This window comes from Somniosus microcephalus, unplaced genomic scaffold (genome assembly GCF_052327205.1).
Source record: "Somniosus microcephalus isolate GS21.2 unplaced genomic scaffold, FLI_Smic_1.0 scaffold325, whole genome shotgun sequence".
In the NCBI taxonomy this organism is placed as follows: Eukaryota; Metazoa; Chordata; class Chondrichthyes; order Squaliformes; family Somniosidae; genus Somniosus; species Somniosus microcephalus.
The window spans coordinates 326,735-350,326 of NW_028225512.1; the positions used below are offsets into that span (position 1 = coordinate 326,735).

The following is a 23,592-nucleotide window of genomic DNA, read 5'->3' on the forward strand; positions in this document are numbered from 1 at the left end:
CCAAATCTCGCTCTCTCTCTCAGAATGAATGGTGCAAAAATGGCTACCACACAAAAGCCAGGAAGAGGCCCCCTTTAAATAGCGCCCCCCCCAGCCCCACAGTGACTGGGATGCGTTCCAGTTAATCTGTCGTTGGTAACGCCAGGCGGAAAGGAGGGGGGCGCCACTCAATTTCCGGTCCGGGGCACCCCAAGGGCGTTGCACTCTCGAATGACATCAAGATCTACGTGCGCAGGAGATCGGGCGGCATTGTTTAGCGCCGCCGCAAAATGTCCGGTCAATTTCGCGAGAGGCGCAATATCGCCACGCCTGGGCACTAGTTGGTTTGCGCCCCACTTAGCGCCCTCTTAAGGCGCTAACGGGTGGCGCTACCAACTGAATTTTTCCCCCCATGACTTTAACTGAAGGTTTGGAGGATTTGTTTAAATGTCTTGGGGGGGGGTGGAAATTCGGTTGGTTAGCGCCTCCCATTAGTGCCTGGGGGGCGCTAACGGGGCGCTAAGGGATTAACAGCTGGGCGTGGCGAATGCAGCAACGCCCGTGAACTTCAGTGCCGGTTTAGCGCTGGCGCTAACTCTTACAGTCTGGGCCTCTGGCGCCTCGCGGATTGTAAAGTGCGCAGTGCCCCGTTATCGCCCCGGATGTGAAATTGCCTCCCGCTCCCTGCTGTATCGCCGGGCATGAACAACGGCAGGAAGAGGAGGCATTGTAGATTCGACTGGCCGCTTGGAGAGCGCTAATTAAAGGGAAGGGTTTTCAAGTCGGCCAACCTGTATTACTTGCACCTGTCTGGTGCCTGCTAAAAAATTTTGATGTTTCATTGCTGCAAGATGTCCAGCCCTCCACTTTGTGATAGTGTTTGGGGCTGTAATGGCAGTCGCGTAGGTCGCCTTGCAATGCAGAACTGCCAACAAGTGGGTTGTGCACCATCATTGGCCCTTCCTTTTAAGCGAGGGAAGCAGCCTCTGATGCCGTTTGCGATGCACTCCAAATTGTTCAGCGCTAAAGCTGAATTTCCCGGCAGGAGAGAATCATTAGCGGCCAACCGAGGTGCTACGGAATTTCTAGCCCTCGATACCAGCAGCTTTTTCAACAAATCCCTCTGCTGCCCCAGCCCCAAGGCGAAAGTGATTCTTTTTCTACATGTATGCAGAGTGTGAGGGGTCACAACCCCTATTCAGTTATCTGAGGGGGCTGCTCCTGAACTTCTGGCTACACTTCAGCCCTACGCTCCTTTGGCCACCTGGTTATGGAAGGGGCAGGATGGTTAAGAGAAAGGACCTTCTCGTGGGTCTGCTCCTGGACCTGGCCAAGATGCCGGTTTATAGGTCCAGAATGGACGCAACCAGGGGTGGGTGGGTTGCTCTGGCTGCCTGCCTCTCTTCCGCAGTATTGTGTGTGGCCTTGGAATGGAAGCATGCGGTGAACATCGGTATGCTCGGGGCCTTCCGTGACCGGTGGGCACAGCAGGGTATCGAGGGAGCAATAACATCCTAATTTAATCGGTAAGGACACATTTGGGTTTTTCTGTTGCTTCACTAAGCATTTTCTAGGTTCATTGGAGCACCTGTTTGTATATTATTTGTGGTGCTCTTAAAGGGGCACTTGTAGTACTGACCCTTGTCAGGTGACACTGGGGCATCTCAGTCCGTCTGAGTTGGAAGGTTGTGGGTTCAAGCCCCATTCCAGAGATCTGAGCATAAAATCTAGGCGGGCACTGAGGAAACACCACACCATCGGAGGTGCCATCTTTCTGATGAGACATTAAACCAAGTCCCTGTCTAACCTCTCAGGTGGACGGAAACGATTCCCTGGCGCTCGAAGAAGAGCAGGAGATTTCTCCTGGTGTCCTGGCCAACATTTATCCCTCAACCAACGTTTAAAACCGATGATCTGGTCATTTATTCCATTGCTGTTTGTGGGACCTTGCCGTGCATAAATTGGCTGCATATTCCCTACATTACTACAGTGACTGTACTTCCAAAGTACTCAGTTGGCTGTAAAGCGCTTTGGGATGTCCTGAGGTGATGAAAGGCACTATAGAAATGCAAATCCTTTCCTTTCCTTTAATTGGTCCTTTGAAATAGGCCCACAGTGAAAGGTTAACATCGGTGGAAATTCCACGTCAATCGTTAAGCAGAGCAACTTATAGAAACATAGAAACATAGAAGATAGGAGCAGGAGTAGGCCATTCGGCCCCTCGAGCCTGCTCCGCCAATAAATGTGATCATGGCTGACCATCTGTGGTGATTATTCCCTATGTTTAATAAGAAGTATTGTGATTGGTGAATGGGGTGGTTGTTCTCCGTATTAGTAAGAAGTATTGTAATTGGTTGTTTGTTTCTACCTTGAGATATATGTTGTAAACTCATTGGTAGTGGATGTCAGGTGATTTGTGGTGGCCATCTTAAATTCAGTTCTCTCTAGTCATTGTTGAAGACTGGTGTTGAAAGATGTGCTATTGGGTTTTTAAAGTTAATAAAGCCTAGATTAGAAAGGCAAATCTATTCTTTATTTCAATTTATTAACTTTTTATCAGAATGGAGCGATATCTTCAACCGGAATGATTCAATGCTGACCCTAATTCTGCAGGAGTGGATGATAAATGGAAACATTGGTATTGTACATTTACAAACTTTTTGGGTGTGTTGGAACAAGAGTCTCTGAATAAGCTGAATATGCTGATCAACTACATTGCTCCGGATGTGTATAAGTATATTTTGGACTGTAAAACTTACGAATTGGCTATTTCTACATTGGAGAAGATTTTTGTTAAACCAAAGAATGAGGTATTTGCACGTTACCTTCTATCTGCCCGTAGGCAGCAGGTGGGAGAATCTTTGGATACTTATTTACAAGCACTTCGGCACCTTGGTGCTAACTGTAGTTATAAAGCCGTGACGGCCGAAGAATATAAGGAAGAATCGGTACGGGATGCTTTTATTAATGGACTACTGTCTAGATCAATTCGTCAGCGGTTGTTAGAAAATAAGACTTTGGATCTCAAGAGTGCTTTTGAGCAAGCTTCTACATTGGATATGGCTCAGAGAAGTTTGGATTCTTATGCTCTTTCTAATCGGCCTGTGACTGTGGTTTCGGCAGTTCCGGATGAAAAGCAATTAGGTGGACTTAATGGGAGTGGTTTACTAGATTCTGAAATAGTTTCTACTCCAACAGCTCCACCTTTTACTTCGGCGGCTGTTGCCTCTAGGATTCAGAAGTGTTATTTTTGTGGGAACGTCCGGCATCCTCGTTTGAAGTGTCCTGCCCGGGAGGCTGTATGTAGTAAATGCGGCAAGAGAGGTCATTATGCACGTGTTTGTAAATCATTAGGTTCAATTACCTCCTCTTCTGCGACTATTCAACCTGTAGAGAGGGCGTTTATTGCATCAATTTCTGCTGCATTTGCTCATGGCCTAAACAAAGCTATAGTTATGGCCCAAGTTAATGGGTTAGAAGTGAAGGCTCTCATAGATACGGGCAGTACCGAGAGTTTTATAAGTCTTCAGTTTGTGAAGGAAAAGTGTTTGAAAATCTTGCCTGTTACTTATCAGGTGTGTATGGCTCAGATGGCCCTTACTTCACAAGTAGCTGGTTGTTGCCTTGTGAAATTGATTCTTCTAGGTAATACGTATACTGATATACGCCTATCTGTTTTGCCTAATCTCTGTGCGGATATTTTGATTGGTCATGATGTGCTTAAATTACACGAGAGTCTTAGTCTTTCGTTTGGAGGGACTAAGCCACCCTTATCCATTTGTGGATTAACTTCTTTATCCATTTCTCCATTATCACTTTTTTCCAATTTGATGCTGGAATGTAAGCCAATTGCTACCAAGTCAAGAAGGTATAGCAGTCAGGATAGAGAATTTATTAATTCTGAAGTCCAACGTCTTTTATTGGAAGGAATCATTGAACCTAGTTGTTCGCCTTGGCGGGCTCAGGTAGTTGTCACCACTAACGAGAGGCATAAGAAACGAATGGTGATAGACTACTCTCAAACTATTAATAGGTATACTCAATTAGATGCGTACCCTTTGCCTAAGATTGATGAGCTTATCAACAAAGTATCTCAGTATAAGTTTTTTAGCACTATTGATTTAAAGAGTGCTTATCATCAGATTCCTATTGTTAAGAGGGATCAACCATATACAGCCTTTGAGGCTGGTGGAAAGCTGTATCAGTTTTGCCGAATACCATTTGGTGTTACTAATGGTGTTGCTTGTTTTCAACGGGCAATGGATGCTTTTATAAGTGATAACTCTCTCTCTGACACCTTTTCATATTTAGATGATATTACGGTGTGTGGTAAATCAAGGGTGGAGCATGATTCTAATTTAGAAAGATTCCTTCAAGCTGCGGAAAAAGTTGGTTTAACTTTTAATAAAGAGAAGTGTATCTTTTCGACTACTGAGGTAAATCTACTGGGGTATATTATCTCGGGAAATAAGATAAACCAGATCCAGAACGTCTGCGACCATTGATCGATTTACCTTATCCTACTAATTCTAAGGCTTTGCAATGAGTTGTTGGACTGTTTTCTTACTATTCTAATTGGATTGCAAACTTTTCGCAGAAGATCCGGCCCCTTATATGGGTTACGACATATCCTCTATCATGGGAGGCCAGGACATGTTTTGATAAATTTAAAAAGGATATCCTAGGAGCAGTTGTGCATTCTATTGATGAGCAGGTTCCCTTTGTGATTGAGACGGATGTTTCTGATTTTGCAATTGGGGCTACTCTGAACCAAAATGGAAGACCTGTGGCCTTTTTCTCACGTACTTTGAACAATAGTGAAAAAAGGCATTCTTCAATAGAGAAAGAGGCATATGCAATAGTAGAAGCACTGTGTAAATGGAGACATTATTTATCGGGGCGACATTTCACGTTGGTAACCAATCAAAAATCTGTGTCCTTTATGTTTGATGTTAAACATTTTGGAAAGATTAAAAATGATAAAATAATGAGGTGGAGGATTGAGTTGGCATGTTACCATTTTGATATAGTTTATCGTCCGGGGAAGGATAATGTTGCTGCTGATGCACTGTCGAGGGCTTATTGTTCTGTGATTCACGGAGATACGCTTATTAATCTTCACAATGCTTTATGTCATCCTGGGGTTACGAGGATGATACACTTCGTACGCAGTAAGAATTTGCCCTTTTCAGTTGAAGACGTCAAGCGGATGACTTCATCATGTTCTATCTGTGCTCGGTGTAAACCGAATTTCTTTAAGCCTCAACGAGCTCATCTTATAAAGGCTACTTCTCCTTTTGAACGTTTGAGCGTTGATTTTAAGGGGCCTCTTCCTTCAACGACTCAAAATCGATACATATTTACTGTTGTGGATGAGTTTTCAAGGTTTCCTTTTGCTTTTCCTTGCACAGATGTATCAGCTGCTACAGTTATCAAATGTCTGACTCAACTTTTTGTCATCTTTGGGATGCCTGCGTATATCCATTCGGATCAAGGAAGTTCTTTTATATCTTCCCAGTTGAAGGAATACCTTCAGAGTCGGGGAATTTCTACTAGTAGAACTACCCCGTATAACCCCCAGGGCAATGGACAGTGCGAACGATATAATGGGGTGATCTGGAAGGCAGTTATGTTGGCTTTGACATCCCGGAATCTTAAGAATACACAGTGGGAAATGGTACTGCCTGATGCCCTGCATTCCATTAGATCATTGCTTTCAACGGCTACTAATGTGACCCCCCATGAAAGGCTCTTTAATTACCCACGGAGATCTACTATGGGATATTCGGTACCTTCATGGCTTACTATGCAGGGACCTGTGTTGCTTCGACGCCATGTTAGATTGTCAAAATATGATCCTTTAGTGGAGGAGGTGGAGCTGTTGGAGGCAAATTCCCAATATGCTCATATTCGATTCCAAGATGGGAAAGAAAGTACTGTTTCAATTAAAGACTTGGCTCCTTGTGGTGGCCAGCCCTCTTCCGAGGATACTAATAATAGTCATGATTCAGATAATGTGGATGTTGTTATAGATACTACGAATGTTTCCAATCCTATTGCAGATAATTATACTTCTATTAGCCAGCCTTTGATGGATGTTCATAACCGTCCTAGTTTACTTCCTGATGGGATTTCCAATCCGGAAACCGTTGATAATCGGGATATGGATAGCCTGTCTGCAGAAGATACTTCGGTGCCTCCGGGTGTGGGAGGGCAAGGAATTTCACCAAGGTTAAGAAGGTCGACACGAAAAAGATATCCGGTCGACCGATTGAAAATGGACTTTTAAATTGATAGTAATGTTTTAAAGTTGTTGAAATATTATATTTGTATTTTAGTTGTAAATAAATTAATTATAAATTGTAAAGGTTATTTAGGTTGGAGCATGTTTTAAAAGGAGGGGTGAATGTGGTGATTATTCCCTATGTTTAATAAGAAGTATTGTGATTGGTGAATGGGATGGTTGTTCTCTGTATTAGTAAGAAGTATTGTAATTGGTTGTTTGTTTCTACCTTGAGATATATGTTGTAAACTCATTGGTAGTGGATGTCAGGTGATTTGTGGTGGCCATCTTAAATTCAGTTCTCTCTAGTCATTGTTGGAGACTGGTGTTGAAAGATGTGCTACTGGGTTTTTAAAGTTAATAAAGCCTAGGTTAGAAAGGCAAATCTATTCTTTATTTCAATATCCAAACTCAGTACCCTGTCCCTGTTTTCTCCCCATATCATTTGATCCCTTTAGCCTTAAGAAATATATCTAACGCCTTCTTGAATATATTTAATGAATTGGCCTCAACTGCCTTCTGTGGTAGATAATTCCATAGGTTCACCACACTCTGGGTGAAGAAATTCCTCCTCATCTCAGCCCTAAATGGCTTACCCCTTATCCTTAGACTGTGACCCCTGGTTCTGGACTCCCCCGCCATCGGGAACAGCCTTCCTGCATCTAGTCTGTCTAGTCCTGTTAGAATTTTATAAGTTTCAGTGAGATCCCCTCTCATTCTTCTAAACTCTAACGAATATAAGCCTAATCGACCCAATCTCTCTTCAGACATCATTCCTGCCATCCCAGGTATCAGTCTGGTGAATCTTCGCTGCACTCCCTCCATGGCAAGAACATCCTTCCTCAGATAAGGCGACCAAAACTGCACACAATACTCAAGGTGTGGTCTCACCAAGGCCCTGTACAACTGCAGCAAGACATCCTTGTTCCTGTACTCGAATCCTCTCGCTATGAAGGCCAGCATACCATTTGCCTTCTTAAATGCCTGCTGCACCTGCATACTTACCTTCAGCGACTGGGACGCTAGTCTCTTATGCAGGGCCTTATCGAAAGCCTCCTGGAAATCCAAATACACCACACCCACTGGTTCTCCCTTATCTATTCTACCAGTTACATCCTCAAAAAATTCCAGTAGATTAGTCAAGCATGATTTACCTTTTGTAAATCCATGTTGACTTTGCCCGATCCTGTCACTGTTTTCCAAGTGCTCTGCTATTACATCTTTTATAATGGACTCTAGCATTTTCCCCACTACCAATGTCAGGCTTACCGGTCTATAGTTCCCCGTTTTTTCTCTACCACCTTTTTTAAATAGTGGGGTTATATTAACTACCCTCCAATCCATGGGAACTGTTCCAGAGACTATAGAATTTTGGAAGATGACTAGCAATGCATCTACTATTTCTAGGGCCATTTCCTTAAGTACCCTAGGATGTAGATTATCAGGCCCTGGGGATTTATTGGCCTTTAATCCCATCAATGTCCCTAACACCATTTCCCTACAAATACTGATTTCATTCAGTTCTTCCCTCTCATGAGACCCTATGTTCCCCGACATCCCTGGGAGTTTATAAATGTGTGTCCTCCTTTGTGAAGACAGAACCAATGTATGTATTTAATTGGTCTGCCATGTCTTTGTTCCCCATTATAAATTCCCCTGATTCTAACTGCAAGGGACCTACGCTTGACTTTACCAATCTTTTACTCTTCACATATCTATAGAAGTTTTTACAGTCAGTTTTAATGTTCCCTGCAAGCTTACTCTCATACTCTATTCCCCCCCTCTTAACTAATCACTTTCTCCTCCTTTGCTGAATCCTAAACTGCTCCCAATCCTCAGGTTTGCTGCTTTTTCTGGCCAATTTATATGTCCTCTCTTTGGATCTTATGCTATCCCTAATTTCCCTTGTTAGCCAATGTTGAGTCACCTTTTTTGTTTTATTTTTATGCCAAACAGGGATGAACAAATTCTGTAGTTCATCCTTGTGATCTTTAAATGTTTGCCATTGCCTATTTACCATCAACCCTTTAAGTAACATTCCCCAATCCATCCTAGCCAACTCGCGTCTCATTCCATCATAGTTTCCTTTATTTAAATTCAGTACCCAAGTCTCTGAATCAACTACTTCACTCTCCACCTTAATGAAGAATTCTATCATATTTATGATCACTCCTCCCCAAGGGGCCTCGCACAACAAGATTGCTAATGAATCCTTTCTCATTACATAATACCCAGTTAAGATATCCTGATCTCTAGTTGGTTCCTTGACATATTGGTCCAGGAAATCATCCCTTATACACTCTAGGAATTCCTCTTCCACCGTATTGTTACTAATTTGGTTAGACCAATCTATATGTAGATTAAAGTCACCCATATAACTGCTGTGCCCTTATTGCATGCATCTCTAATTTCCCATTTAATGCCATCCCCAACCTCAGCATTACTGTTTGGGGTCTGTATACAACTCCCACTAATGTTTTCTGCCCCTTGGTATTTCTCAGCTCTACCCATACAGGATCCACATCATCAGAGCTAATATCCTTCCTTACTATTGTGTTGATCTCCTCTTTAACCAGCAATGCTCCCCCACTGCCTTTTCCTTTTTGCCTGTCCTTCCTGAATATTGAATACACCTGGATGTTGAATTCCCAGCCTTGGTCACCCTGGAGCCATGTCTCTGTAATCCCAATTATATCATATCCGTTTACATCTATTTGCACAGCTAATTCATCCATCTTATTACAAATGTTCCTCACATTAAGACACAAAGGCCTAGAAATTCAGTTGTTAGCACCAGCCGCTAGCACCTTAGGAGGAGGAGAAGTGGGGTGCTAAGCGGTTAGCGCCCGGGCGCAGCGCGATCTGCGCCTCTCGCGAACTTCACTCAAGATTTAACGGCAGCGCCCGCTTAGCTGCGCGCGCAGATCCTGACGTCATTTCATGGTGCAACGCCGTTGGTGCTCCCTGAACCGGAACTTCAGTGGTGCCGCCCTTCTGTGCGCCTGGCGCCCCCAGCGACTGGTAGAGGGGAACGGTTCCCAGTCGTTGCGGGGTGCGGGGGGCACTAATTAAAGGGGACTCCTCCTGCATTATAAGTGGTAGCTATTTTGTTCCACTCCTTCTGTTTGAGAGACGGATATTTGGAGAGAGACAAAGGGAGAGAGCTTTCTGGTTTGACTCAGCGCTCGCACAGGTACTTCTGGCTTCAGGCCAGAGCTTTGCAGTTGGATTTAACTTTCAGTGCCATAGCCTTGAGTCGCCACATATAATGGGGGCTGCAATGGGTGGAAACGTTGGCTTACTGCATTACATTCAAAGGGCTCAGAGACACTGTGAGAGAGTGCCAGTCATGGCCAGACGGAGAAGGGCCAACAGGCGTCGGCACAGGAGGCCTTACCCACCCAGGGTATACCGCCAGCAGTTCTCATATCTGAACATGTCTGAGGAGCAGTGTGTTCGGAGGCTGCGATTCAGAAGGGAGGTGGTCACTGAGATCTGCCACCTGCTTCGCAGAGATCTGCAGCCACAGCTGAGGAGCAGGACGTCTCTGTCTGTGGCAGTGAAGGTGATGGTGGCTCTCAACTTCTATGCCACCGGCTCCTTCCAATCCGCTACTGGGGACATTGCCAACATCTCCCAGTTCGCGGTACATTGCTGCATCCACCAGGTGACCAATGCCCTTCTCAGAAGGAGACGTCAGTACATCTCCTTCCCCATGACCCGGGACAAGCAGCAAGAGCATGCAATGCGATTTGCAGGACTAGTGGGCTTCCCCATGGTCCAGGGCGCCATTGACTGCACGCATGTGGCTTTGCGGGCACCTCTGCAGAATGCCGAGGATTACCGCAACCGGAAGGGCTACCTTTCGCTCAACATCCAGTTGGTGTGTGACCACAGGCAGCTCATACTAGTTGTCAATGCCCGCTTTCCAGGCAGCAGCCACGATGCCTTCATCCTGCACCAGACTTCTGTGGTAGACATTTTCGAAGCCTAGGCTCACCCATGAGGATGGCTTCTCGGGGACAAAGGCTATCCTTTGTGCACCTGGCTGATGACCCCGCTCCATGCGCCCAGCACCCCTGCTGAAGAGCAATACAATGGCAGCCATCAAGCAACCAGGAACATCATTGAGCACACAATCGGCGTGCTCAAGCAACGGTTCCGCTGTCTGGATCGTTCCGGGGGAGCCCTACAGTACTCGCCTGAGTGAGTCTCCCATTTCATTGTAGTGTGCTGCATGCTGCACAACCTGGCTATCCTCAGCACTCAGCCACTGCCAGCAGACATTGGAGGACCACCAGAGGAGGAGGAGGAGGAGGAGCACCAAGACGGGAGGGAGGCACAAAGTGCAAGGGCCGTCCGTCGGCAGCTTATTGCAACTCGGTTCTAGGCCCCCTCTCAGGGAATGTCTTGTGTCAATGAATGAAGATGAATGGAGCCACTCTGCAAGCACTCAGCTGGTCAAGGCAACAAATAGTTCAAAGTGCAAACATGGACAATGTGAATAAAGAAAATTTTTTACTGTGCAAACTCTGTGCCCTTCCCGCATGACAAACTAATTCAGATAAACCCCCCATAAAACAGTCAGAGCCATAACTGGCTCTCACAACCTTCAGAAAATGAAAAAAACAGTTAAACAAAAATGACCATGAACCTCGGCCTTTATAAAAAACAAACACAACAGTCTCGGCCTTCATAAAAAGCAAACACAACAGACTGGGCCTTCATAAAAACAAACACAACAGTCTGGACCTTCATAAAAAAACAAACACAACAGTCTGGGCCTTCATAAAAAAACAAACACAACAGTCTGGGCCTTCATAAAAAACAAACACAACAGTCTGGGCCTTCATAAAAACAAACACAACAGTCTGGGCCTTCATAAAAACAAACACAACAGTCTGGGCCTTCATAAAAAACAAACACAACAGTCTCGGCCTTCATATATGAAAAAACCTTCCCGGCCTCATATATAAAAAAAACATTTGGCCTGTGGCGTACCAATCACAGAACGGACACCATCCGCTTTCCGGTCCGTAGACTATAAATCAGGCGTCATGCCTTTAAGAAGGATCACACCTTTAAGAAATTCGATCTACAACATAGTTAAGCCCAGAGCGGGGGAGGAGCAGTCAAAGCTGTGCACTGATGAAAGAGAGTTGTACTTTGTGTAGTCTCTGACTCCATTTTGTGTTCAGCATGCAGCCTCAACAATTAAACCTTTTCTGTTGAACATCTCCGAGTTCAGTATTTCTTGCGAGGAGTACGTAGACTCCTACATTGGTGACCCCGACGCTCAAGATGACTCCTAAGCGTAACCATGGCTGACACAAACGCAGTTTCTGTGAAGCTGCCGGAGTTCTGGGAGAACCTGGCCACCGCCTGGTTCCTTCAAGCCGAATCGCAATTCCAACTCCGCGGCATCACCGCCGATGCAACGATGTACGATTACCTCCTCGCCTCCCTGGGCAGCTCCACAATCACGAAAGTCTGGACAACACCACAAAACCCTCCGGAGGAAGGCAAGTACACACATCTCAAGGCCACGCTCATTAAAAAATTCACAGCCTCCCAATTCGTGCGCAACTGCCACCTCCTCGACCTCCCAGGCCTCGGTGACTCCACACCATCAGACTTGCTCTCACACATGCTTGCTCTGACCGACGAGAATCCACCCGGCTCCCTCTTCCGCACGCTCTTTATCCGCCAACTACCTCCCAGCATCCGCCCGGCAATCGTGGCGTCCAGCCTCACGGACCTCGAGGCCCTGGCCGACAAAGCCGATAAGCTCATGTCCGCCAGCTCCAACCACGCCGTCACCCCCGACCTGGCCTCCGCAGCGTCGGCGCGCGCTCCACCCTCTATCACGTGGCCACACAGCTCAGCCACGAGGCCCCCCAGGCCCCCACATCCCCCAAGCCCTCCAACCCAGGGCTACTGCTACTTCCATACCCGGTTCGGCGCACGGGCACGCCGCTGCAGCCATCCCTGCACATTTCCAACCACCCCCACACCGGCCTACACGATTGCCGTGGGGCAAGCAGGCGCGCTGCTGTAGGTTACGGACAGCGCCTCCGGACGCTGTTTCCTATGCGACACGGGCGCGCAGCGCAGCATCATCCCCGCGTCCGCCCTCAAGATCCAGCGAGGCGGCCGCGGCCCTGCGCTGGCTGCCGCCAATGGCACTGACATCCGGACATACGGCACCCGCACCGTCACCATCGACCTCGCAGGCCGCCGCTACCACTGGGAGTTTATCACCGCCAAGGTGCTCTCCCCGCTCCTCGGTGCGGATTTCCTGTGCGCCCACGGCCTGTTGGTCAACATGCCTCGGTGCCGTCTCGTGGACATGAACACCATGTCACCTGTGCCGGGCGCCATGGCACCCCCCCAACCCGCCGAAATGGTGTGGCAGTGCCGCGCCCGCTCAACGGACGACTGCTCAGCACTCCTGGCTGAGTTCCCAGCCCTCACCAACCCGACCTTCTCCGCGAAGGTTGCTAAGCACGGGGTAGAACGCTTCATCCCCACCACAGGCCCACGGGTGTATGCCCACGCCCGCAGGCTGGACCCGGCCAAGCTGGAGATCGCGCGGGCCGAGTTCGTCACAATGGAACAGCTCGGCATCATCCGCCGCTCCAACAGCCCCTGGGCCTCCCCACTCCACATCGTCACCAAACCCGCCGGGGGATGGCGCCCCTGCGGGGACTACTGGCACCTAAACAACGCCACCATGCCGGATCGGTACCCCATACCACACATTCAAGACTTCTCGGCTAGACTGGCCGGCCGCTCAGTCTTCTCCAAAGTCGACCTGGTGCGCGGTTACCATCAGGTGCCAGTCCAGCCCATGGACGTTCCCAAGGCAGCCATAATCACCCCTTTTGGGCTATTCGAGTTCCTCCGAATGCCCTTCGGCCTCAAAAACGCGGCACAGGCCTTCCAGCGGCTCATGGACTCGGTCCTCCGGGACCTGAAGTTCCTCTTTGTCTACCTGGATGACATCCTGGTAGCTAGTTCCTCCAAGCAGGAACACATCGAGCACCTCCGCACCCTGTTCCAGCAGCTCAGTGAGCACGGGCTCATCATCAGCCCAGCCAAGTGCCAATTCGGCCTCAGCAGGATCGAATTCCTCAGCCACCGCATCACGCAGGATGGAGCCATTCCCCTGCCCGCCAAGGTGCAAGCCGTCCAGCAGTTCCCCCAGCCTACCACCATCAAAGGCCTCCAGGAGTTCTTGGGGATGATCAACTTTTACAACCGCTTCATTCCCGGAGCGGCCTCCCTCATGTGGCCCCTATGCGAAGCCCTCCGGGGTAAGAAAGACAGAATGGCGATCGAGTGGTCGGTGGACATGTTGACCGCTTTCAACTCGACCAAAAAGGCGCTCGCCGACGCCACCATGCTCGCTCACCCACAACCCAACGCCAGGGTGGCCCTCACAACGGACGCCTCCGACCACGCGGTCGGCGCCGTGTATGAACAGTGAGTCAACGGGGCCTGGCAACCGCTGGCCTTTTTCAGCCACCAACTGCGCCCCCCGGAGGCCAAATACAGCGCCTTTGACCGCGAGTTCCTCGCACTGTACCTGGCAGTCCGCCATTTTAGATTTCTTCTGGAGGGCCGCCCCTTCACCGCGTTTGTCGACCACAAATCCCTGATATTCGTGATGGCGAAATCTGTGGACTCGTGGTCAGCCAGGCAACAACGCCAGCTCGCCGCGGTGTCCGAATTCACCACGGACATCCGGCACGTCTCCGGTCGAGACAACGTGGTGTCCGACTGCCTATCCCGCCCCGCCATCCACGGCGCCCACCTGGCAGTGGACTATGCTCAACTGGCAGCGGAGCAACGCACCGACCCCGATCTGCTCTCCGCGCCCACAACCCTCCCAGGGCTGCGACTGACCGATGTCGCCTGCGGCCCGTCCGCCATCACAGTCAAATGCGACACCTCCTTGGCGCAACCCCCCCCATAGTCCCGGCGTCCTGGCGAAAATGGGTGCTCGACATCGTCCACGGCCTCTCACACCCCGGCACCCGCGCGTCCATTAGACTGGTGGCCAACCAATTTGTCTGGCGCGGCCTGCGGAAAGATGTGCGTGTCTGGGCCAGATCCTGCATAGCTTGCCAGCGTGCCAAAATCCACCAACACGTCAAAGCCCCACTCGAGGAGTTCACCGTGCCAGAAAGAAGGTTCGACCACGTCCACATCGAACTCGTCGGCCCCCTGCCGCCATCACAAGGTCACACGCACCTGCTGACAATCGTGGACCGTACCACCCGCTGGCCCGAGGCCATGCCACTGACGTCCACCACCACCGCCGACATTGCGAGGGCGTTCATTGGTACCTGGGTCACTCGGTTCGGCGTCCCCTCCGACATGACGTCGGATAGAGGCCCGCAGTTCACCTCTGATCTGTGGGCCGCCATCGCCCGAAACCTCGGGGTGGCCATTCACCACACCACGGCTTACCACTCCCAAGCCAACGGACTGTGCGAGCGATTCCACAGGTCCATGAAGGCGTCCCTCCGCGCCAGCCTCAAGGACGAGGCTTGGATCGACCGCCTCCCATGGGTGCTACTCGGCCTACGTTCCGCGATCAAGGAAGACCTGCAAGCCTCGGCGGCGGAACTCGTGTACGGCCAGCCGCTGCACGTACCCAGAGAGTTCCTGCCCACCGCCACGACCCCCTGGTCGGCTGACCAGCAACGCCGCGCTTTCGCCAACCGAGCACAACAGTTTGCTCCGGTACCCACCGGCCGGCATGGCGAACCAGCAACCCGCGTACCACCTAGCCTGCACATGGCCAAATTTGTTTTCGTGCACCATGACGCCCACCGAGGACCTCTACGGCCCCCATACGACGGACCCTACAAGGTACTCCAGACGGGGAACAAGTTCTTCCTCCTCGAAGTGGGCGGCAGAACTGACAAGGTGTCGGTCGACTGGCTCAAGCTGGCGCACCTAGAGCCCGACGAACCCGTTCAAGTGGGGCAACCCCCACCGCCTAACAGCCCGACGCGTCCGACCGCCCCGCTCCTGACACCAACCGCCAAGAGCCGTTCCGGCCATGCCATCAAGCCACCACACCAGTTCGTACACTCCCTACTAGCGGATTCTGGGGGGAGCTGCGTGGCGTACCAATCACAGAACGGACACAATCTGCTTTCCAGTCCATAGACTATAAATCAGGCGTCATGCCTTTAAGAAGGATCACACCTTTAAGAAACTCGATCTGCAACATAGTTAAGCCCAGAGCGGGGGAGGAGCAGTTGAAGCTGTACACTGATGAAAGAGAGTTGTACTTTGTGTAGTCTCTGACTCCATTTTGTGTTCAGCATGCAGCCTCAACAATTAAACCTTTTCTGTTGAACCTCTCTGAGTTCAGTATTTTTTGCTAGGAGTACGTAGACTCCTACAGGCCACACCTTCTACTTTTTTCCCTGCGAGGGTGATCCGCCTCGCTTCTACGAGTGGCCCCTTCCCGCCCTGCAGCTCCTCCTCAGTGGGACCCCAGTGGCTGCAGCAAGGCTGGAGGAAGGCTGCTGATGGTCAGATGGTGAGACGGCAGATGCCCTTGGGGGATGGCCTGGACCAGCTCTGGGCCTGGAGTGCCCGGCTGCTGACTGCTCCAACTCTGCTTGGGCGGCAGCAGTCTGTCCTACGGGTGGTGGCAGCTGCAGTGGAGGAGTGACAGTGTTGACTGCAGGAATGCTGCCAACCTGACAGAGCACAGGCACTCCCTGGTCGGCTGATACACTGGCACTCGCATGGGCCAGCACTCCAGCATGCACAGCAATCTGCTGAAACACAGACTGCTGGGCTGCTGCGGCGCGGCGAGGGCCCCGTCGATGCCTTGCCGATCCAACGAGGGTGGCAGCAGTTAGTGCCCGTGTGGCCCTGGTCTGTGTCTGCATCACAGTAGCCAGTGAAGGCACGGCACGACTGAGCACTTGGCTGGAAGCCACCTGTGATGCAGCGAAGTCCTGCTGACTCCTAGCCTGTGCTGCCGCGAAGTCCTGCAGACTCCTTGCCTGTGCTGCACTGAATTCTTGCAGATTCCTGGCCTGTGCTGCCCCAAATTCCTGAGCACTCCTTGCCAGTGACTCTATGGAGTCAGGCATCCTTGCCACTGCAGCCATGAGCTCAGTGTGCCTGCGCTCAGCCTGGGCACCCATTTCAGCAAGGAGCCGCACCTCCTCTGCGCTCACCATAGCAGGACTTGAGGCCAGACTCTCCCTCCGGGGAGAAGGCTGCTGAGCTTCCCCACCCCTCCCGCGTTGCTGCAGCCCGCTGGGCCCCGGATATTCACTCTCCTCAGACCCTTCCCCCCTGCTCCCCTCCAGGGAAGACGTGTCGCCATCATGGCCATGGGCTGCCTTGGCTGAGGGTGGCACTGATGGGCCAGCTTCCTCTTCATCCTCCTTGATTTCAGAATCAGACACAGTGCCAGCTTGAGGGCCCGCCTCCTCACCTGGCGATTCAGCATCTGAAAGCAGGGAGGCACAAGAGTTGCTTTAGAGTGAGGCGAGGCGGCAGCAAGGGAGGCATGAGTGCTGGTATGCACTGCATTGGTTCGATAGTGGCAAAGGATGCTGATGTGAGGCGCAAGTGGAAAGAGAGAGGTCAAAAAGGTGATGACCTTACCATTGCTGCCCAGAACAGGATCGGCATCTCCACCGGTGACGGGGCCAATCAGCCGACCTGCCATAATGCGCTCCACATGCTGCTCCAGGTCACTGAGCTGTTTGAGGTCAGGATGGCCTCCCCCGGTCCGTCGCTGCTGCCTGCGGTTGTGGGCCAGCTTGCCCTGCAAGAGAAAGGACGGCCTCTAAGTACAGTGTCAAGCCTGATCTTGCCTGCATTGCCTCCCATGGTGGAATAGCCCTGACAGTGTCAAGCCCTGATCTGGCCTGCACTGCCTCCCATGGTGGAATAGTCCTGACAGTGTCAAGCCCTGATCTGGCCTGCACTACCTCCCATGGTGGAACAGCCCTGACAGTGTCAAGCCCTCATCTTGCCTGCACTGCCTTCCATGGTGGAATAGCCCTGATAGTGTCAAGCCCTCATACTGCCTGCACTGCCTCCCATGGTGGAATAGTCCTGAGAGTGTCAAGCCCTCATATTGCCTGCACTGCCTCCCATGGTGGAATAGCCCTGACAGTGTCAAGCCCTGATCTGGCCTGCACTGCCTCCCATGGTGGAATAGTCCTGACAGTCTCAAGCCCTGATCTGGCCTGCACTACCTCCCATGGTGGAACAGCCCTGACAGTGTCAAGCCCTCATCTTGCCTGCACTGCCTTCCATGGTGGAATAGCCCTGATAGTGTCAAGCCCTCATACTGCCTGCACTGCCTCCCATGGTGGAATAGTCCTGAGAGTGTCAAGCCCTCATATTGCCTGCACTGCCTCCCATGGTGGAATAGCCCTGACAGTGTCAAGCCCTGATCTGGCCTGCACTGCCTCCCATGGTGGAATAGCCCTGACAGTGTCAAGCCCTCATCTTGCCTGCACTGCCTCCCATGGTGGAATAGCCCTGACAGTGTCAAGCCCTGATCTGGCCTGCACTGCCTCCCATGGTGGAATAGCCCTGACAGTGTCAAGCCCTGATCTGGCCTGCGCTGCCTCCCATGGTGGAATAGCCCTGACAGTGTCAAGCCCTCATCTTGCCTGCACTGCCTCCCATGGTGGAATACCCCTGACAGTGTCAAGCCCTCATCTTGCATGCACTGCCTCCCATGGTGGAATAGCCCCGGCAGTGTCAAGCCCTGATCTGGCCTGCACTGCCTCCCATGGTGGAATAGTCCTGACATGTCAAGCCCTCATCTTGCCTGCACTGCCTCCCATGGTGGAATAGCCCTGACAGTGTCAAGCCCTAGTCTGGCCTGCACTGCCTCCCATGGTGGAATAGCCCTGACAGTTTCAAGCCCTCATCTTGCCTGCACTGCCTCCCATGGTGGAATAGCCCTGACAGTGTCAAGCCCTCATCTTGCCTGCACTGCCTCCCATGGTGGAATAGCCCTGACAGTGTCAAGCCCTGACCTGGCCTGCACTGCCTCCCATGGTGGAATAGCCCTGAGAGTGTCAAGCCCTCATCTTGCCTGCACTGCCTCCCATGGTGGAATAGCCCTGACAGTGTCAAGCCCTCATCTTGCCTGCACGGCCTCCCATGGTGGAATAGCCCTGACAGTGTCAAGCCCTGATCTGGCCTGCACTGCCTCCCATGGTGGAATAGCCCTGACATGTCAAGCCCTCATCTTGCCTGCACTGCCTCCCATTGTGGAATAGCCCTGACAGTGTCAAGCCCTGACCTGGCCTGCACTGCCTCCCATGGTGGAATAGCCCTGAGAGTGTCAAGCCCTCATCTTGCCTGCACTGCCTCCCATGGTGGAATAGCCCTGACAGTGTCAAGCCCTCATCTTGCCTGCACGGCCTCCCATGGTGGAATAGCCCTGGCAGTGTCAAGCCCTGATCTGGCCTGCACTGCCTCCCATGGTGGAATAGCCCTGACATGTCAAGCCCTCATCTTGCCTGCACTGCCTCCCATGGTGGAATACCCCTGACAGTGTCAAGCCCTCATCTTGCCTGCACTGCCTCCCATGGTGGAATACCCCTGACAGTGTCAAGCCCTGATCTGGCCTGCACTGCCTCCCATGGTGGGATAGCCCTGACAGTGTTAAGCCCTCATCTTGCCTGCACTGCCTCCCATGGTGGAATAGCCCTGACAGTGTCAAGCCCTCATCTTGCATGCACTGCCTCCCATGGTGGAATAGCCCCGACAGTGTCAAGCCCTGATCTGGACTGCACTGCCTCCCATGGTGGAATAGTCCTGACATGTCAAGCCCTCATCTTGCCTGCACTGCCTCCCATGGTGGAATAGCCCTGACAGTGTCAAGCCCTGATCTGGCCTGCACTGCCTCCCATGGTGGAATAGCCCTGACAGTTTCAAGCCCTCATCTTGCCTGCACTGCCTCCCATGGTGGAATAGCCCTGACAGTGTCAAGCCCTCATCTTGCCTGCACTGCCTCCCATGGTGGAATAGCCCTGACAGTGTCAAGCCCTGATCTGGCCTGCACTGCCTCTCATGGTGGAATAGCCCTGACAGTGTCAAGCCCTGACCTGGCCTGCACTGCCTCCCATGGTGGAATAGCCCTGAGAGTGTCAAGCCCTCATCTTGCCTGCACTGCCTCCCATGGTGGAATAGCCCTGACAGTGTCAAGCCCTCATCTTGCCTGCACGGCCTCACATGGTGGAATAGCCCTGACAGTGTCAAGCCCTGATCTGGCCTGCACTGCCTCCCATGGTGGAATAGCCCTGACATGTCAAGCCCTCATCTTGCCTGCACTGCCTCCCATGGTGGAATAGCCCTGACAGTGTGTAAAGTGCTGAATGTGCAAGTGATTTTCATGACAGTCCCATAGCTGCTGGATGAGGGCTGGGCATTGGGGCTTTCAGTTCCCTTTGGCCATAAAGTGAGGTGCACATGCAGGGATGAGGAGGATACTGGAAAGGGTACTCACCCTGACAACACGAGTGAGGTCGTTGAACTTTTTTCTGCATTGCACAGGAGACCTGCCAACCATGCTGTTGGAGGTCACCCTGTTTGCCACCTCCCTCCAGGCTTTTCTATACTCGCTGGGCAGCGGCCTCCTGCCACTATCAGGGAAGAGGACAAGTCGCCTGCGCTCTACTGCGCCAACCATTAGCTTCAGGGCACCCTCGCTGAAGCGCTGCGCTCGCTCCCTAGCCTTCTCCATAGTCATGGGCGTTGAACTGTTGAAGCAGCTATGTTCAGGACTTGATTCAGGGCTGCAGTGTGCAAGGCGTGGCAGCCAAACAAATCCACCCTCCCCCTTTAAGAGCTGACCGGCGCCAGCGTGTCTGCCTTCAATCAGCAACTCGCCGCACCTGCGCTATGCCCGCCCTCGGTGGTAGCGCCCCGGCTCGCCGGCTTAGCGCCTTATGATAGTCGTGCATCGCCTGCTTTAGCGCAGCAGCAACCTCTTGGGGCGATGCAACTGAATATCAGCGAAGGTGGTGCTAAGTTGCGCCGGGCGCTAAATTTAGCGAACGCCCGGCTGTAGTGCACCAAACGTGGCTATACTGAATTTCCAGGCCAAAGCCTTCAGGCTTTTTTTTTAACACTCTTAGACCTTTTAGAATTATTGTTTACTGTGGCCATGTTTGATTTACACCCTTGATTTCTCTGACTTCCACTTTTGCTTTTCTCCTTCCTGTCTTTTGCTTCTATCCTTGCTTCCCTTTCCTCTGTCTCCCTGCACAGGTTCCCAACCCCCTGCCATTTTAGTTTAAACCCTCCCCAACAGCACTAGCAAACATTCCCCCTGGGACATCGGTCCCGGTCCTGCCCAGGTGCAAACCGTTCAGTTTGTACTGGTCCCACCATCCCCAGAACCGGTTCCAATGTCCCAGGAATTTGAATCCCTCCCCCTTGCACCATTCTTCTAGCCACATATTCATCTGTAATATCCTTCTATTTCTACTCTGACTAGCACGTGGCACTGGTAGCAATCCTGAGATTACTACCTTTGAGGCCCTATTTTTTAATATACCTCCTAACTCCCTATATTCAGCTTTTAGGACCTCATCCCGTTTTTTACCTATATCGTTGGTACCTATATGCACCACGACAACTGGCTGTTCTCCCTCCCACTCCAGAATGCCCTGCAGCCGCTCCGAGATATCCTTGACCCTTGCACCAGGGAGGCAACATACCATCCTGGAGTCTCGTTTGCGGCCACAGTAACGCCTATCTAGTCCCCTTACAATAGAATCCCCTATCACTATAGCTCTCCCGCTCATTTTCCTCCCGTCCCGTGCAGTAGAACCACCCATGGTGCCAGGAAGTTGGTTGCTGCTGCCTTCCCCCGATAAGCCATCCTCCCCAACAATATCCAAAGCGGTATATCTGTTTGAGAGGGGGATGGCCACAGGGGACCCCTGCACTACCTGCCTGTGCCTTCTACTCTGCCTGGCGGCCACCCATTCCCTTCCTGCCTGTGCAGCCTTTACCTGCGGTGTGACCAACTGATTAAACGTGATATCCATGACGTCCTCAGCATTACAAATGCTCCAGTATATATCCATTCGCAGCTCCAGCGCCGCAATGCGGTCTGCCAGTAGCTGCAGCTGGATACACTTCACGCACACATGGTCGTCAGGGACACAGGAAGTGTCCCTGATTTCCCACATAGTGCAGGAGGAGCATGCCACGGGGCCGAGCTTTGCTGCCATGACTTGCCTTTTAATTAATTTAAATTAAATCAATATCACCAATTATACTACAATTAATTGATATGCTCAAGGGCCCTTGTTTCCTAGCACTCCCCACTACACAACAGAGACCTTAGTAACTATAACCACAAAATTAAGACCTTCTAAACTTTATAAACTATGAAACTTAACTGTCAAACTATAGAGTAGTATAAGTACTCACCCAATCAGCTGCTTCCTCCTGCCCGCATCACGTTTTGAATCGTGATGTGGCTCTGGAACGCCGCCGCCGGTCTGCGAGATCGGTAAGCCTCTGTAAAAAAGCCCGCGAAAGTGAGTTTAAATACTCACTGAACCTCCGCTCTCACCGCTCCCGACAATGGCCTGTGAAAAATAGCCTGCGAAAGTGAGTTTAAATACTCACTGAACCTCCGCTCTCACCGCTCCCGACAATGGCCTGTGAAAAAAAGCCCGCGAAAGTGAGTTTAAATACTCACTGAATCTCTGCTCTCACCGCTCCCGACAATGGCCTATCATGTGATTGAACGTACCTCAGTTTCTTTACGTCTGCAACCCAATTCTTTCCCATTCTCTTTTTATAGTTAATTTCTTCTTCCTCCTCAATTATTTCACGAATTTGATGCTTTGTCTCCGGGTCTTGTATGACTACGAAGGTCCAGGGTTCTGTGTGTGCTCCACTTGGAGCGGTCCCTTTAAGAAAGCAGGAAATCAGCTCATTTAACATGAGGCCATTGATGACTGTGCCAGTATAGAGTCATAGAATATTACAGCACAGAAGAAGGTCATTTAACCCATTGTACCTTTGCCAGCTTTCTGAGCTATCCAATTAGTAGCACTCCCATGCCTTTTCCCCATAAGTCTGCAAATGTTTCCTATTAAAGTAGTTATCCAATTATCTTTTGAAAGTTACTATTGAATCTGCTTCCTCCACCCTTTCAGGCAGTGCATTTCAGATCGTAACAACTCGCTGAGTAAAAAGATTTCTCCTTTTGCCAGTTACCTTAAATCTGTGTCCTCTGGTTACCGACCCTTCTGCCAGTGGAAACACCTCCTGCGTAATGTCTGCAATAAATATTATCTCCATTGGTGGCACTGTAGCCCTCCCATCAACTCTCAGGCTGATTCCCCGGCTCTGCTCTCTTTCCAAAACTCAGGCATCCCCGAGAAACAATTCCATTTTACAGGCACTTTCCTTGGTTAAAATGTGTTTCTTGCAGTTTGTTTTCTGGTCTGTATCTGTTTTTGGAAGTGTTTGGGAGCCCTGGGGTTCCCACAGCCTTAGAGAAATAAATAAATTAGCAGCAAGTCGGTGCCCCTTCCCCAACTCTGCTTCAAAAATCTCTTTTAAAGGTTCTTTGCCCGGTGTGCTGCTGTTCTGTAGAGAGTCCGCTTTGTTTGTGCCCCTGCTGTGCAATCTTCTTGAGCCCTTGGGTCCCCTTGATGTTTAGAGGGGATAGATAATCAATCTCCTGTGGCTCAGTGGTAACACACGTGCCTCTGAGTCAGAAGGTTGTGGGTTCATACACCCACTCCAGAGACTGGAGCACATAATCTAGGCTGACACTCAGTGTAGTACTGAGGGAGTGCTGCACTGACAGAGGCGCTGTCTTTAGGATGAGACGTTAAACCGAGGCACTGTCTGCTCTCTCAGATGAACGTATAAGATCCCACGGCACTATTTCGAAGAGCAGGGGAGCTCTTCACAATGTCCTGGCCAATATTTATTCCTCAATCAATTAATTGGCTGTGATGTCCTGAGGTGGTGAAAAGCATTACATAAATGCAGGATCTTCTTACTTTTAAGCAAAAAGGCCTCACAAATTATGTTATTGCGCAGTGCCCTGCATCTTTCTGCAAAGCTTGCTTTGCCCTGCTTGTATTTCCTGTTGCTGATTGCTTGGCTTCAGCTTAAATAGAGAAATAAATTAATAATTGCATAGACAATCATGGGCCCTTGATGTTTGCACAAGAAAAATTAAACTGATATTTTACTTGTCAGTGGCAGTTAACTGTCAGATAGTGTATTGATTTCTTTGTGGGTTCAATGACGAGACATTTATGAAAGAGAATGTC

At 50.6% G+C, this 23,592-nt stretch overlaps 1 protein-coding gene across 1 annotated transcript in view; it reads right to left on the reverse strand.

Moving 5' to 3' along the window:
- iyd (iodotyrosine deiodinase) overlaps window positions 1–22,209 on the reverse strand; it is a gene marked incomplete at its 5' end in the record, with an annotated part of 74,508 nt that extends 52,299 nt beyond the window's left edge. The window contains one exon of the mRNA XM_085980639.1: window positions 22,050–22,209. Coding sequence (XP_085836765.1) covers window positions 22,050–22,209 — 160 coding nt within the window. The remainder of the gene's footprint in view (window positions 1–22,049) is intronic.
- Between the last annotated feature and the right edge of the window lie 1,383 nt (window positions 22,210–23,592).